Here is a 15,570-nt window from a genome sequence, read left to right on the forward strand (position 1 = left end):
CCATACTACTCTTTTGTCCAAAACACACATGCCTGTTACCATCTGTACGTTATTTGTCGCTATTTTCCCCAAGTTTTTAACCCGATGGGACCTACTCCTGGTCGCTTGCTGTTCATCTCGTTTGAGACTTCTAGCGTGGGGTGATGTCCTTTGCCTTTCTATGGCCGGTCTGCCTCCTCAGCTGTTCCGACCCCACCTTGGTTTCCTTCACCTTCCCCGGGCGGGGGGCTAGGGACGGGGGGAGCCGGAGCCCCAGCAGAGGCAGGGACAGGTCGGAGCTGCGGCAGCAGCCGCTGAGGGCCCGAGCGGCCGCCCCTCGCCGGGATGAGCCGTGTAGAAGGGACCCGGAGCGGAAGGGAAGGACGGGACACACAACCGCGGAGCAGCTTGGAGCCGGGAGCGGAGCCGGAGCGGGAAGGGCGGAGAGCCGGGCGGGGCCGGCGGAGAGGGGCGGGCGGCGGGGCGAGGCGAATACACACACGGAGACACATCCCCTCCCTCCGCCTGCCGTGACAGTCCCGCGGAGCCCCGGGACCGCGTCCCGCCCGCTGCCGCCGGCTCCCCGAGCCACCCTCCGCAGCCCTTTCTCGCTGCTGCCGGGCCAGGACGGCAGCTCCAGCCGCATGCCCGGAGCGGAGCAGGAGCAGGACGGTGCAAGGTGAGTGCTGGCCCGCGGGGCTGGGCTCCGGCCGGGCTGGGCAGGTGGACACAGCCCAGCAGAGCTGGACGGGCTCCACTCTTCTGGGGCGGCCGGAGGCGGCAGTGGCGGAGGGCGCTCCGGGGGTCCCGCCGCGTTTTACGGGACGCGGCACGGAGCGGTAGCGGCGGTGCCACGGCGGGTCGGGAGGGGACTCCTGCTACCTCCTGCTGGGTGGAACGGGGCTCGTCCTGCTCCAGCTCCTCGCCCCGCTCCGCGATGCCCCGTGCAGGGGAGGCCGCAGCTCCGCGCTGCCCAGCTCGGTGCGGGACGCGCGGGCTCCGCTCGTGCCCCGTGAGGGGCCCTGAGGGGGCGGCTCCGGGGCCGGCGGGCGCTCGACCCGCTCACTCTCGGGTGCCTTTATTGGTTTTTGCTTTTGAAGAACTTTCACTGTTTGTTTGATGGCAAATCTTACGCGAGCGCCGGTTTCGAGGGAAGGGCCGCGGTGGCCGGAGCCGGCCGCTTGCTTTGAGCCCCGTGTGGCTGTCACGGACCGGCTGTGCCCCCGCTGCTGTTTGCCTTGGCTGGGCCCGGAGCCGGCTCTCGGCCCTTCCCTCCGCCGCACGGCCCCCGCCTCGGGGGAGGAGGTGGGAGAGGCTCGTGCCGAAAGGAAAGTGGAAAAAACCAAACAGGGAGCGTAACGAGTGACACTTGTGAAGCGAGGCTCCGCAGCCCGCGGTGGGCTGTGGTGGAAGGGCGAACGCAGGTGAACGCGCGGTGCCCGCTGCGGGTCAGTGCGCTACTGCTCATCTCAGTATCTCAGTAAGTGCTCGGCAGCGGCCAGGAGCCGTGATTTACTACGGAACCATTTACGTTCGTGCAAGAAATTCAACTCTGGTAATTTTTCTTTTTTCGTAATTTTATTTTTTTAATTTAGTTTTTATATAGTTCTTAAATCTTGTAACTGTATAAACGTTCTTGTATACCTTTTCCATGCATGCCTACATTTATTAACGCAATTTCTAGTTAAATGTTATCCTTTAGTACACTTTCACAGTTAAAGGGCAGAGGAAATTCCCTCATCCTGAAGCACTTGCCATGGAATTACTTTGGTTGCATGATTAGTTCTGTAATATATATAGAGGTCTGCTGAGTGTAATAAGTTATGAGATAGATGTTGTAGCTGTACAGAATTTGAGTTCAGAATAGGAGAACCCATGGGTTTTGGAAACAAATGGAGCTAAGTATCTACTGCAGAATAATAGTGCTTGCAGAATGTAGGTAGTAGAGTGTGTGGAACAGAGGTGCCCTGGAGCAGATGAAGTAAGGGAACGCACGAGTTTATCTCCTGTCATTTAGTGGATTCAGTCTTTCTGTTTGAGTTTTTCATATGTATGATATGATACCTGTTCTCAGTAAATATTTGTTAGCCAGTTTCAGTAAATAAAATGTCATATTGTTTTGAACAGAGCTCCTATTCACTTTCCGGTCGGAGCGGTGTGTATGGGTTAGCAGTGTGACAAGGCCTCGTGACCCATGAGGACACTGTAACACTCAGTATCATTCCCTGCACATTCTCACAGACCTCCGCTCTGTTTTGAATAGCTCACTTCTTCTCAGGACTGTTTTTGTGTAGACAGTTGTTCTGGCATGATTCCAAGTTGTGGGAGTCATATGTGCACATAATTTGGAGGTGTATTATGTGGAGTTGCTTCCAGCAAGTGGCCAGTAAGAGCACATGGCCTTAAACAAAACTGTTTGGTTTTGCTGCTCATGAATTGAAATGGGTGATACCTGCTTCTATACCTGCTTCTGCTCAGGGGTTTGTGTGTAATACCTTCATATTGACTCATATGAACTCATAGGAGTTTTTGCTGTGTTAAAAAGCTCCTGGGTGTTTCTTTTTTCCTATCTTAAATCTTCTGCTTAAAGTGTTAAAGAAAAAATAACCTGGCCTCTTAAATATTGTTTATCCTGGAGTTTTATTTGTATGTTTGCAGTGGTTTAGATTTTTGAACAATCTCCTTTGATGAAAGGATTTTTCTGGGTGTTGGTTCGGTCTTTTGGTTTTGTTTTTTTTTTTTTTTGTGAGCATCTGCCTGCTGCTACAAATGCTGCAATGAATGCATTTGGAATCCTTTTGGAGTGTGTGTGTAGGTGCTGTATTTTATTGAAGACAACTTAAATTCAGTGTGAGTGAGAGCTGCGTTTGGAGAAATAATTTGTTGCCATTTTCTTCCTGTGAAACATGGAGAGAAACTGGCAAATGATATGTTTGTGGAAGACTGTTTTGTTTAACTCACTAGCCTATTCAAGTGTCTTGGCTTTATTACCAAAGTGGTACCTCTCAACTCGTGGGGATGTGCTGTGGATTCCAGTTCTTCGGGTCATATGAAATCTGGAATTAACAAATGGCTGAGGTCTTGCATAAGTCTTTAGGACTATGTAAAATTACTGTAATGTAGTAGCTAAAAAAATGGGAAAATAAAGGACTTGGTAAATGTGCTCCATTAATGTGTTATTAACACTGACCTCCTGCTTTGCTTTAGACTAAAACAGCTATAAAGTAACTGCTGCGAAGGAAATGGTTCTTTAGCGTGTGCCTGTGGTGGTCTCCAGGCCCAAGTGTGACACGGGATGTGCAAACACACGGATTCTTCTCCCCTCTAGTGCCAGCCGGGGTAAAACGTGCAGGATGTGGTACCGAAGTGTGGGCAATGATTAACTCGCAGGTGCTCGGCACAGCCCGGAATCAGCTGAAAGCGTTCCTGTGGAAAGGATCGGGCTGTTAATACCTAAACACAAGGGTGTGTGTACATTCATTTAGCTCCTAATCACGTGCTGATCAATAGCCTGAGTGGAGGCTGCTGCCGTGGCTGGAGGAGGTCATTCGCAGTAGCATGTGTCTTACCCAGACCACTACTGAGGGCAGTGCTGGAAGCCATGGCCAGCAGTAAAATGTACAATTCCCTCCAAAATATTGTTAAACTGGACAAGAAGCAGAAGCTTTATGTTCTTGGCAATGAAAGGGGGTTTTGGCTTTTTGTGTTAAATAATTTTATATGCCATCAGAAATGTAACTAGAATGGTGCCCCATACTGTTCCTTAATTTGACTTAGCTTTGTATAGCCCTATTAAAATTCTTTACAGAAACAGCAAAAAGATATTTCTGGAAATAGTTATCCTCTAGATAAAATCTAGATTTTTAAAAAAGCTAGAAAAGAAACCTTTCTGGTTTATTGTCACAACTTTTGAATAGAAACTTAGTGCTTGCTTTCAAGTACAGAAGTTTGAGGAGGATAGAGTTAAGTAAAATCTCAAATTGCAGGTTGTATGAGTCACTAAATTGAGAACATAAATACTCATATTCTTTGGAAAGGACCTCTCAACATTGTTTTCCTGTGTAGTGTCAACTGCAAAACACAGTACAATAAGTTTAGCTTAAAAGTACTTGTATTTGCATTTGAAATCATAGTTTATGATAAAAGTCAGATAACCTTTTGCATGTTAAACTGACCAAAGGCTAGCATTAAGTCTCCAGTGGAAGCTGCATTATTATACTGATGTGTTTTGTTTGCTTGCTTTGCTGAAAGGAAATAAAAACTTGGAGAGGGGTAAAGGGTAGAGAAATGGGCAGTGCTGGAGAAATCCTGCATGCTGATAGAAGGGATAGGTTGTTTTGTTTGCTGTCTGGTGCTGAAGCCAGAGACTTGAAATAGGAACATCTAGATCTTTTGGTCCAGAGAGAAACAGATTTGTCTCAGGATGACATCTGCAATTTCAACATCAGTGACAAAAAAATTCTTGATATCTGTGTGTGTTGAATAGAGTATAGTACTTAGTGTTCCCTGTATTCTGCCTTAACAGTATATTTGATTTTGTCTTCTGCATTTTAAACCTTCTCTTTTAAATGCTTTGTTGAAGTTTTTACAAGTGTTTCATAATGTTAAATTTTGTCGTAATCAAATGAGAGGTTTTGTTACATGTTTTAATGTACAAGAGTACTGAAGCATTTTTTTTTTTCCTTTATTGATAAGGTAATTAACTACCATGCCTAAAAGTGACAACAAACTCACCAACATTCCATATTGTGCTCTGCAGTGCTCAAGTTTGTCTTGAAACCACTGGCAGCTCCTGATAACTGCAGATTGGAGAGTGTGGATGAGTTCTTGCTTCTCTATTCATGGCAATATTCTATAATATGCTGATGTGCAAGACAGACTAAACTGGCATTCTCAATTCTTTCTTGTTCTTTCCTGAGCAATAACCTGCTTAGGAAAATCAGTGTTTATATTTTGGGAATAAAACGTGTGCATGTGCCTGCCTGTGGTGTCCCTGATGTTGCTGTCTTACCATATGAATGTATTTAAATGGTTCTGAAAGCTGTCTGAGATGTAACCCTGTCCTCTCTTTGATGCTGGGAAAGTTCTCCAGGGGCTTTCCCTGACCCTGACGTTAGATGGATTGCAATGTAATTGTTTGCCTTCCATTTATTTTGGTATTTTTTAGGGAAAAGAGCTAAATCTCAGTTCACCAAAGGACTGGGTCTATTGACAGTGTTGTCTCATATTGGGCTGTATTTCTCGAGCATGGAGCACTCTTTCATGTCAGTGCTCTGGATTCAGCCTGGAATGAATTTTTATCTATCTATTTATTTATTTAATAGTTGTGTTTTACCTTTTAGTGTACTTTGTGCTGAGACTAAGTACAACATTCATGCTATCTCAAAACTAAGTATTGTCTTTTCTGTATGCTGGATGGACTGTGTTGCTGTCTATAGCAACTGTGTGTCTATGAGAGGGGAAGCCAAACTCAACACTTGCTGTGAAGCAGGATCATTGCATTACTTTCAAGCTGCTTCTCTGTCACCTTGAAGAGTTCTGACAGATTTACCAAAATGTGCAGCATCTGTGGTTCTCTGAATTGTTGCTTCCAAATATCTTTGTATATATGCTTCTGTAAAGCAACTATATAAAATTTAAGTGCACTTCTGAAGAGGACAGAGGACATATATTTTTAATAGGATGCCTTCAGAACAGGAATAAAAACTCTCAAAAATTGGTATTTGAAAAGGTCCTCTAAAACATTATTCTTTAGAGCAACAGGTGCATTTTTAAAGACTCCAAGAGGGTTAGTAATAATATGCCACATGCTTTCATTGAGATCAAAACTTGAAATAAGCAATGGTGTGTGTGAAACCAAGTTTATGGTATGCTGCATGGATGACTTGGATTGAAGCAATCATACAAAGTGGAATTCTCGTACTGTTACTTTGAAGTATTTTTCAAGAACTTCTTGAGTTTTCACCTAGTTTCACTGAAGTGTGCTGTAGTAGCATAAAAATGCTTTGCAAAGGCCATATCTTAGAGTCTTAGAAAAACAATTTGAAGAAAGGGTTGTTTTTAGAATTTGTTGTTATGCAGTTAAATAGTGAAGTTTGGTTTAAAGTTTAAATGTTCCCTTTAACAAAATGTTTGCCTAAGGCGGCAGCTGGTTGGGAGCTGAGTGCTGTGGAGATGGAAGATAGTTGTGTTTGCTGACTTTGGGTGTGGGTTTGGCCTTTCAGAATGCAGTGAAAGGCTAAATGTGTTCATTAACTAGAAGTAGCAGATTTCAGGGAGTTAAGTGAGGAAATGGGAATGATTTCTTGAGAGATGTTTCTACTAACTATTAGTTACTGCTAACTTGTAATCGTCTCTTCAGGCTTTGTGAGCATAAAGACATTTGCTTCAGAGAATGATGGTGAGCAACATCTTTTTCCTTGTAGTAGATGCACATTATCACCCATTACATAGTGATGCTACTGCGTTCTATTTCATTAAAAAGGATAATAGTTTCTGCATTGAGGGTTCTTAGAGTTCAGAAAAGATTTTTTTTTGTCGCAGTTTTCCTATCAGCTAAGTATAACATGATACTATTTCAACAATGCAAAGCATTTTAGTGAGGGTGAGGAACTGTGGGAACATGTTTCATCAGAAGATATTAATTATTTTTGCTTTAACTGTAGTGATCAGCTGTTGAATGATATGTTATTTTTTAACTATGGCTACTGCGAATATCTTGTCTAGAGATACAAATAGGGTGTGGAGGGACAGGCAAAAAATATTTTTAGCCTGGGGATCAAAGTGTATCTACTCTTAACACAAGGGGAGGAGAAAAAAAAGGCAGAGGCGAAAATGTGCTTTGTGTAGGGAATCAGTTTTCATACGATTGATTAATACTTACCCTATTCTTCCAGATATAAGTCAGGTTTGAGCCTGTGGGGTGTTGTGACTTCTCTTGAACTGTCTAATATTTTTCTGTTCAAGCAATCCTGCAGTGCTGTGCAGGTGTTCAGGGGCTTGAGTGCTGTGCTGTACTAGAGCCTTTCCCCCTGCTTTTTGTCCACGTAAGGGCAATTGCAGAACTCCCAAAATTAAATACAAATTAATAAAATATGCTTAAATATAACACACTTGTCAGTATTTGAGCTAGTGGCTTACCACTGCTAGGTTTTTCTCTGCCATTATATGGTGAAAGAATCTACTCTAAGGCAGATGGACTGATAAGGCTTCAGATAAACAGAGTTAATATTTTTAATGGAAACACAGAAGAGATAATATAAGAGAATTTTAGGATTTGTTTCCCTCTGGGGACTCTAGCGTTAAGCAACCTATACTTGGTCACAGAAGACTAAGAATTCTGAATTTCACATGTCTCATCAAAACCACCGAGGATTTTTCTTCAGGTTTCCTCAGTAAGACAGAGAGAGTAGTGATAAACTTAGTTGCTATAAATAAACTCTCTGGCATTGTTTTCCTGTGTTTTTGTTCTGCAGCTGTGTTTTGCCCACTTCCTGCTATTACAGCACAGCACGATCTCCAGGACAGCACCTACTTCAAGAGCATGTCCCTTATCTGGAACAGGCAAGGTTCAATGTGCAGAGGCTGAGGAACAGAATGCCTCTGAGCAGTCTCTTAAAATAATATTCATTGACTTGTCTTAACATCTGGCTTCAAGTTATTAAGAGGGAAGATGATAGATTTATTTTCCTCCTCCAAGTTTCATCATGAACCTTGACTATGCCATAAAGTTCAAGTCCAAACAAGAGTTGCAGGGTGATACAGAAAGAGGCACCTGTGAACAGCATTTCTTTTTTTTCTAAACGTTGTTCTTGTGCTTCTTGAGTTGCATTTCATTTTCTAAGAGGTTGTTACTGGAGGCTGATTTCTGAGGATAGTGGTAGTATTCAGATTGTGTGCATATATACATTTTTTTAAACATACAAAAATTTTTCCTTTGCTAGTTTTAGCTTTCATTTTGTGTGTCTCACTTTGAATATGAACAATATTTTTTAGAGTATAAGCCCTACAATTTTATTTCCACAAAAAAAAATTCAGTTTTATTTTAGACCTACTGAAGCAGTATGTGTTCACTGGAAATAAGTACATAAAATATTCCTAATGATTGAAAAAATATATTCCCCTTGTATATATTTACATATTTTTACTTTTTTTTACTAAAAAAATATTTTTTGTTAAGAAAGGGTCTTTAGGGAACTTTGTGGCTCATGAGTAAGGAGAGAATCTACAGCCAGAGTGTTTTTCTCTGAAATGAGTTTCAAGTAGGAGAAGTAGTAGTAATACTTGGTATCCCTGGCTTTGTAAAGTGTTGACAGATACCAATTTTCTGTTTGCCATTTGGAAATGAAAAAACTTTTGATATTTTGACAAGGCCATAAAACTTGTCAGTATTGTGAGGATCAGCTGTTTAATTGCCTGTTGCTCCTGGTAGAGAGTGAACAAGGACCTGTGTAGACCTGTTGAGAGGAATAGTGTGACAAAAGTGTGTCCTTAAAGCTTGTCTGATTCACTGCTGTCCAACCTCCGAAGTGTGGCTGGGGAGAGCTGCTGGATGGCAATCCTGATGTGGCCCCCAAACCTGACAGTGCCCCCCATCTCCACAGACAGTAACCATGCAGTGATATTTGAAAGAAGCTGATGTGGACAGCTGATACAGGCTGATACAGACAAAAGTCACTCAAGGTGCACAGCGTATTGCTGTTGTTCTCAGATATTAGGCTGGAAATGTGAGGGAGGTGAGGAGTTGGACAAAATGTATTCCTTTCTGTGTTACTTTACATGGTTTTCTTTTGCAGAGCATCTCAGAACATAAATTAGGTTAATGCCATATTTAATTTATTTTCTGTTAGATCTATGTCAACTTTTATCATCAATTGCTCATAGAAAAGGAATAACACAGTAACTTTTATCACTTCTGGCCTCTGCTCTTGCTCTAGTTTTAGTGTGGAAATCTCAGTGCAGAGATATATGTATGGAGTGTTGGCTTGGATATTTCCAAGGGTGAGGAGGAGAGTCCTGAAAACAGCTTTTTTTTTCTTTTCTTTTTTTAGTCATATATTGAACAGTTGTACTGTTGGTACTACTACCAATTCACAAGAAAACAGAGGAAGTTGTACCTTTTTTGCTGGAATGGCAACCTTGTGGTTTTGTAATCTGAATCTTTGACCTTCCAACTTTGAGAGTTAATGGACTGCTTCTAACCCTGCCCTGGACCTTTGATTTTACTCTTACAGGTGACTGTAAGAGGAGGTAAAACTCTTGTTGCCATAACTTGTGTGATCACTGAAGAATCTGAGCTTTCCCCAGGTTAAGAAATTGCTTCCTCAAAAAGGGGAACTTTACAGAAGATGTTAAATAGGGACTCTTGCAATATTGCTTTAACATATATTTAAGAAAAACTCTTTTTTTCATGTGCTATTATAGACTAGAGAGGCAAGTAATAATTTAGTTTTCAACACGTTTTGCTGCTGAGCTGCTTTTAGGATGAAAAGTTTTTTTTTGTGTGGATTTGTTTAGTGGTTTTTAGTAGAATAGGTTTTTTGGATCCTTTGAACGAGATTTCAAGAAACAAATCTGCCCAGAAATATCCCTCTCTATTATGAGGGATGTTTAAAAAATGCAAGATTAAGGACTTGTTCTTGCAAATCCATTCTGTTTGCTCTGAAGGGTCAGTGCCACAGGCTCTGTTCACAGCAAGAGGCAGGCAAAAACAAGACATTAATGTCAGTAAGGACCAAAGTTTGGTTGCTGGTCCTGAGACTTCTGTCTGATAAACAGGGCTTTGCCAGGGCTGTTTATTCACTCTTGCATGGGCAGACTTTTGAAACCAAGATAGGCATTCTCGTTAGAGCATTTAGTTTGTGTAGGTTTGCCTTATCTACCTGCCAGTGATGGGATGTGTGCCCTGTACTCAGCTTTTCATGCTGTCCCTGAAATCTGTCAAGTCAAATTTTTATCCAGGTTTCACACAGGTTAAACCAGCTCTTTAATGGTTCTTTGTATCTACTTGAAAAAAAGTAAGGGATTATTGTCTTGACAAGCACAGGCTGTTTTCTGGTTATACACTAGTAGATAATAATTAATATACAGTTGAGCCTGATTTTTGTTAATCAGTTAGGTCTTGTGCTGATCATAATACAAACCAGGTGTCAAATCAAGTCAAATAAGATGACTGATAGCTAAAAATATCCTCTCCTCCCCCCCTCTGCACCCCCCCTTCACCCCTTAAAAGAAAGTGGGAGTGGGTAGGGAAGCTGTAGGACTCAGAAGTTTCAGGTTAACATTGTGGATTCTATTACTAAGAAATGATTACTGTTTCATGGTGGAATTAATTTGCATTATGTAGAGTCTTCATTTGTTCTTGCATTGCAAGTCATTTACTGGAAACTTATTTGACCATATAGACCTTTCATAAGTGGTGTAACTTGGGAATTGCTATTGCAATTGGAATATGTCTGTGCTGCTTTAGAGAGGGCCTTCAGCCGTGAAGGAATCGTTATTTTCTCCAAATCCTCAAAGTATGATCTTAAGTTATTAAAATATGCCAAAAAGCTTCTGTAAATCTTTACATGTTAGAAATTAAAATTTTCTCCCCCATGTTGTGTGTGTGTGGATCATTCCACAGCAGTGCTGGCTGTGACTGCTGCTCTGAATTAACAGAACTGCCATGATGCACAGCCCTGGATACAGGCTTGCTGACATCAACTCTCTTGGCATTTGTTCAGAAAAGTAAACAGAAGACAATCAGTGTTGGGTTTGGCATAACTAGCAAGTCCATAAAACTGCCAAATCCTTCTCAGTGTATTCATCCAATTAATCACATTGATGTCGGACATTTACTTAAATGAGTAAAACATACTGTATTTGGTTTTTAAAAGTTAAAGTTTCCATTTTCTACTTAATTAGTAACCACAATCTTTACTTAAATAGCTTTTTTTTTTTTGATGTTGTTCTTTTGTAGAAAAAAAATGAATTCTGAAAGCTCAGCCCTTACCATGAGTAGCCCTGCTGTAATAAACCAGTGTGCCAAAGAAGGAATGGAACAAGAAAAAATTTGGTAAGCTTTACTTCTAATTTTTTAAGAGGTTAGTAGACAGCAATAATGGGAGATGTAATTTGAAAATTAAGTACAATAATTATTTGTTATAACTGATGCATCAAATCTGCGCTATTTAATGACAGAGAAGGAAAAAGGCAAATTTTTTATTTTGGTTTTGAGTTTTTAGCAGATGACATGGTACAGGGTGTCATGGGGGATGGGCCATGGAAAAACTCCTGTTCACTTCAGCCGTGCAGCAGTTGTGCTCAGGGAATCTTTCACATATGGCAAATGTTTTAATCTCCCAATACTGCTATGGTGCTTGGCCATGCGGGTACCAGGACACCTTCAGTACTGAGATTCCTGCCCTGGGAGACATTACAAAGTCAAAAGCTTCCACTGTGTAGAAACTTTTGAAAACTGTAGAAATAATAATAAAAAAAATTACTCTGTGCTGGAGGAAAAAAGCAGTTTCAATGTTAAATGATAGATGTGGACAAATGCTTACACTTCATAACAATTTTTTGGTGAAAATTGCCACAGATCATGCAATTCTTAGCATGTGGTTTGTGCTTCCATGAAGGGAACAGGGTGTTGAAAAGGGTTTGAGATTATTCCACCTGGGTTAATGAGAGCCTTTTATTGAGAGCCTGCTGGTTTTCACTTGCTGCTGTTTGCTAGAGTTTTTTACATTATTTATTTATCATGTGGCAAACAGCCAGTAAATTCATAGCAGGAAGCATGATACCCATATGGACAAAAACCTACCTTACATCATTTTTGTAGTCTGAGAAGTACTTTTGAAAAACTAAAAAATTAAAGGAATATTAGCAAATGAATGTTCTGTTTCATGTTGCATGCTTGTCAGGAAATCAAAATCTGTTTTCTTTTGCTTTGATTTTTATGTAATATTAAATTAACAGCATCATAGTACCTGAAAGTAGTTTCTTTTAAACATTTCTTCTGGAGCATTCTCAACAAAATCTTTGGATGAAAGGGCAGGATGAGGAAGAACTGTGGGCTTCCCTCCTGACTCACAAATCTACTGAGGGGTGAGAAATTGACACAAGCACTTTTTTTTTGTTTGGTGTTCTTTGCTGGTTTTGTATCCTGCTTGTGGTATTGATGTGGAGACTGTTCTGTTTAATGTCTTTATCAATGCTCTGGGTGAGGGGATCGAGGGCATCCTCAGTAAATTTGCACACCAAATGACACCCCAAGCTGGGTGGGAGTGTTGATCTGCTGGAGGGTAGAAGGGCTCTGCAGAGAGGTCTGGATAGGGTGGATCAATGGGCCAAGACCAGTGGTGTGAGGTTCAACAAGGTAAAGGTGGATCCTGCCTTTGGGTCACAACCCCCTGCATCTCCAGACTGGGGGCAGAGTGGCTGGAAAGCTGCCTGGCAGGAAAAGATCAGGGGGTGCTGCTTGACAGCAGCTGACTATGAGCCCAGGTGGCCAAGAAGGCCAGTGGCATCCCGGCTGTATCAGCAGTGTGTGGCCAGCAGGACCAGGGCAGTGATTGTCCCCCTGCACTGGGCACTGTTGAGGCCACAGCTCAAATCCTGGGTTCAGATTTGGGCCCCTCACTACACAAAAGACATTGAGGTGCTGGAGTGTGCCTGGGGAAGGGGCTGGAGCACAAGTCTGTTGAGGAGCAGCTGAAGCAATTGAGGTTGTTTAATCTGGAGAAAAGGAGGCCCAGGGAGGACTTTATCAGTAGCAGTGTGTTGCATGTCTGTTAGGTTTCTATTTTTTATTCTGGGGTTTTGTGACTACTACAAGTGATGAACATAATTTTTCTCAGTCTAATAAAGTGTAATGGTGCAGCACCTTACTGCATTGTTCATTTATTGCTGTTTATTCATTGTCTGATTCTTGGAACTTATTTACATTCTGATGGTTCTGGGTTTATTTTCATGAAAATGTGACTATTGATAAGCACTGGTGTTAGTCATAGGAAGATTAGAAATGTCTATTGTTAAAAGTATACAATGACAGGGTAATATATTCAATTGAGTCAAAAGCATCCACAGAGAAAAGCCCTGAACAAGAGCTTATCTAGCATTTAAACATCACTTACATTGCATGTAAAAGGCTTTGATGTTGCATAAGGCCCCCTAGAAATGGAGGGGAGAGTAAGTAATTGACTGAGCCCCAGTTACCTTGTACAGCCATTTACCAAGTCTGCTATAATGATTCATCATTGTTTTGCATCTGCATAATTTGGTGCACCTACTAGATGAAAAAATAATTAAAATCTCAAACTTGCAAAGCTTCACTTGGTTCTGTTGCTTTTTTCCCTCCCAGCATACATAAACAAGATTACAGCAGCAGAAGAATGCTCGTAGTAGCAGAAGTGTGACTGCTGTGAATGTCTGATAACTGCAGGGTATCCTGGCAGAGTTCATGTGTGAACCAAATTAAGCTGCTCTTGATAAGCAGGAAAGTGAAGGAACTTGGTGGATGATCCTAACATCAACAATATCGTCTGAGCTGGTGTGGAATCAAGGCTTGAGACCCTTGAAACTGTAGAAGCTCCTGATTTGTCAGATTCTCACTTTCTTAATATTGAAAATTGCAAGAAAGGGAACTAAAGATAAGGGAGCAAGTGGAGCTGTGTCAATTTATCCACACTTTCTGTGAAAGTAGCTGGCTGGCACATTGTTTTTCAAAACAAATGTGCAGGAGAATTGGAAATTTTCCAGGTGTTGTTATTGTGTGTGGATTTTATAACATGCTTCTTCCAGGCTGGATGAAATCTTGCTAGTCACTCCTTTGTGTTACTTAGGATTAAGTCAGGAAGTATTTAATCCTATTAAAACTAATAATTGAAATTTGGGTTCTGCATGTCTCATGATAGTTTTTGGTTTCTTGGCTTTCTATTTCTGTCTCCAAATACTCTGCCATGTTCCTTATGAAGTATGCAGAGTACTGCTATTTCTGTGACAAAGTTTTCATCACTTTTAGACCAAATTTCTCTGAAAATTGTCCATGTTATGAATAAATAAATCATAAATCTTAAAACTGACCAAACAAGCCCTGTTATATGTGAACTCCAGTGTATTCTGACTCTGTACTTAAGATTTGGCTTAACCTGAGTTTGAGGAAAAAACTTTTTAAAAATATTTTCGTTTTTGTTTAATGGTGTTAACAGATTGTTTCAGGTCTCCTTTCTAATCTGAGACTGGTGACTTCGTGGGGAAGGGAAGCTGTTGAAACTCCTGTCCATAGAGTGAGAAGGAAGACATGCTTAGATACTGAATTTAGATATTGCAAAAACTATTTTGAAACCCAGCTCCATCATTGCATACATTGAAAGAGAACAGCTTACTGTCATATCTTAGTGTGAACATGTCTGGAAACTCTTTGGTATAGAAGAAGCAATTATTCTAGAGTATTGTACAACCTGTATTTGAGGTGCATTTTTATTTTTTTAATAAGTTCGTCTTCTTAAGAATGAAATAGAAATAACAGGGTCAACTGAGATTAAAACAATACTTAAACTGACATCCCCATGTCTGAGTAAAAGCAAGATAAGAAAACAATAGTGAGCATCTTCACTTAGTAAGGAACAATGTGGACACCACATAGATTACCACCTTAATGCCTGTGGTTTTAATCACACAGCCCTTCTTTTTCAATGAGGATCAGAACAGAGTAGCTAAAATGCTGCATTCTCTACATCAGGGACAGACAAGTGCACAAGCTGACTTGTAGCTTGTGTGGGAAGTAAGGTTTCGTGACAATAAATCATCATGACTCTTGCAGCTTTTGCCAGCTGCTATTTGATGAAGGAAGAATTATGTGTCTGGAATTACAGTAAGAAGAGAAACAAGTTTCACAACTTTCCCTCTTTCTCCTATATCCTTGTTTAATCAGTAGCAATGAGTCATCCTGAAGAACTGAATTAAACTGGCTCTAGTCAAGTGCAGTTTAACTGCAGATGTTTGATTACAAAAGGCGCATGTTTGGGGAATACAAGGTTACAGTGTTTGCAAAAAGGAAGCCCCATAAATTACAGATAAACATTTCAGATAGCTGGATAAAAATAATCTTATCTTCAAGAGGCCTTGAATTAGTTGCTTTCTAGTAATGTCTTATTATTCAGAGAGAAAATGCTTTTCTTGAAAATCTGAAGGATATTCAGATCAGATATTCAGATTCAGTTAGAATAACATAATAATTATGACCAACTACTTTTAATAAAGCAGATAAACATTTACTGTATGTATATAAAAATCACTTCTATCTCACTTAACTTTCATAGTTTATTTAAAGTACTTCTCTGCCCAAAAAAGGAGTACTAGAATTGAAAATATTTACAAGGGAATCACTTGCATTGGGACTTGCAGCCTGAGACCAGTCCCTTAAAGGAAGTGGATGCAGATCCAGGAGAGTGACGTAGGACATGGAGAAGGTGACTCATGAGGTTCCTTAGCACACCCACAAACAGTGAGAGATGAGAATGTGCTGAAATGGTTAAAGGAAGTGCACTCACCAACTGCTGACTTTGCCTCATGCACACATGAAATGGGCTTTGTAGCTCAAGAAAA

The 15,570-nt window shown here is 41.0% G+C and overlaps 1 protein-coding gene across 9 annotated transcripts in view; it reads left to right on the top strand.

The window, feature by feature from the left end:
• The first annotated feature begins 448 nt into the window (after positions 1–448).
• ARHGEF3 (Rho guanine nucleotide exchange factor 3) overlaps positions 449–15,570 on the top strand; it is a 96,483-nt gene continuing 81,361 nt past the window's right edge. For 2 of the 9 annotated variants that reach the window (XR_015275150.1, XM_086846810.1), the window contains exons 1-2: positions 824–1,534; positions 10,940–11,035. Coding sequence is in view for 3 of the 9 variants with exons in the window: in XM_086846812.1 (XP_086702938.1) it covers positions 624–658; positions 10,940–11,035 (131 nt within the window). In the remaining 6 variants the exon portion in view is untranslated. Of the gene's footprint in view, positions 659–823; positions 1,535–3,487; positions 3,598–10,939; positions 11,036–15,570 lie in introns of those variants that run through there. The other 7 variants (XR_015275148.1, XM_086846809.1, XM_086846812.1 and 4 more) reach the window with 7 other exon arrangements.

This window comes from Cyanistes caeruleus, chromosome 11 (assembly GCF_971803275.1).
Source record: "Cyanistes caeruleus chromosome 11, bCyaCae1.hap1.1, whole genome shotgun sequence".
Classification (NCBI taxonomy): domain Eukaryota; kingdom Metazoa; phylum Chordata; class Aves; order Passeriformes; family Paridae; genus Cyanistes; species Cyanistes caeruleus.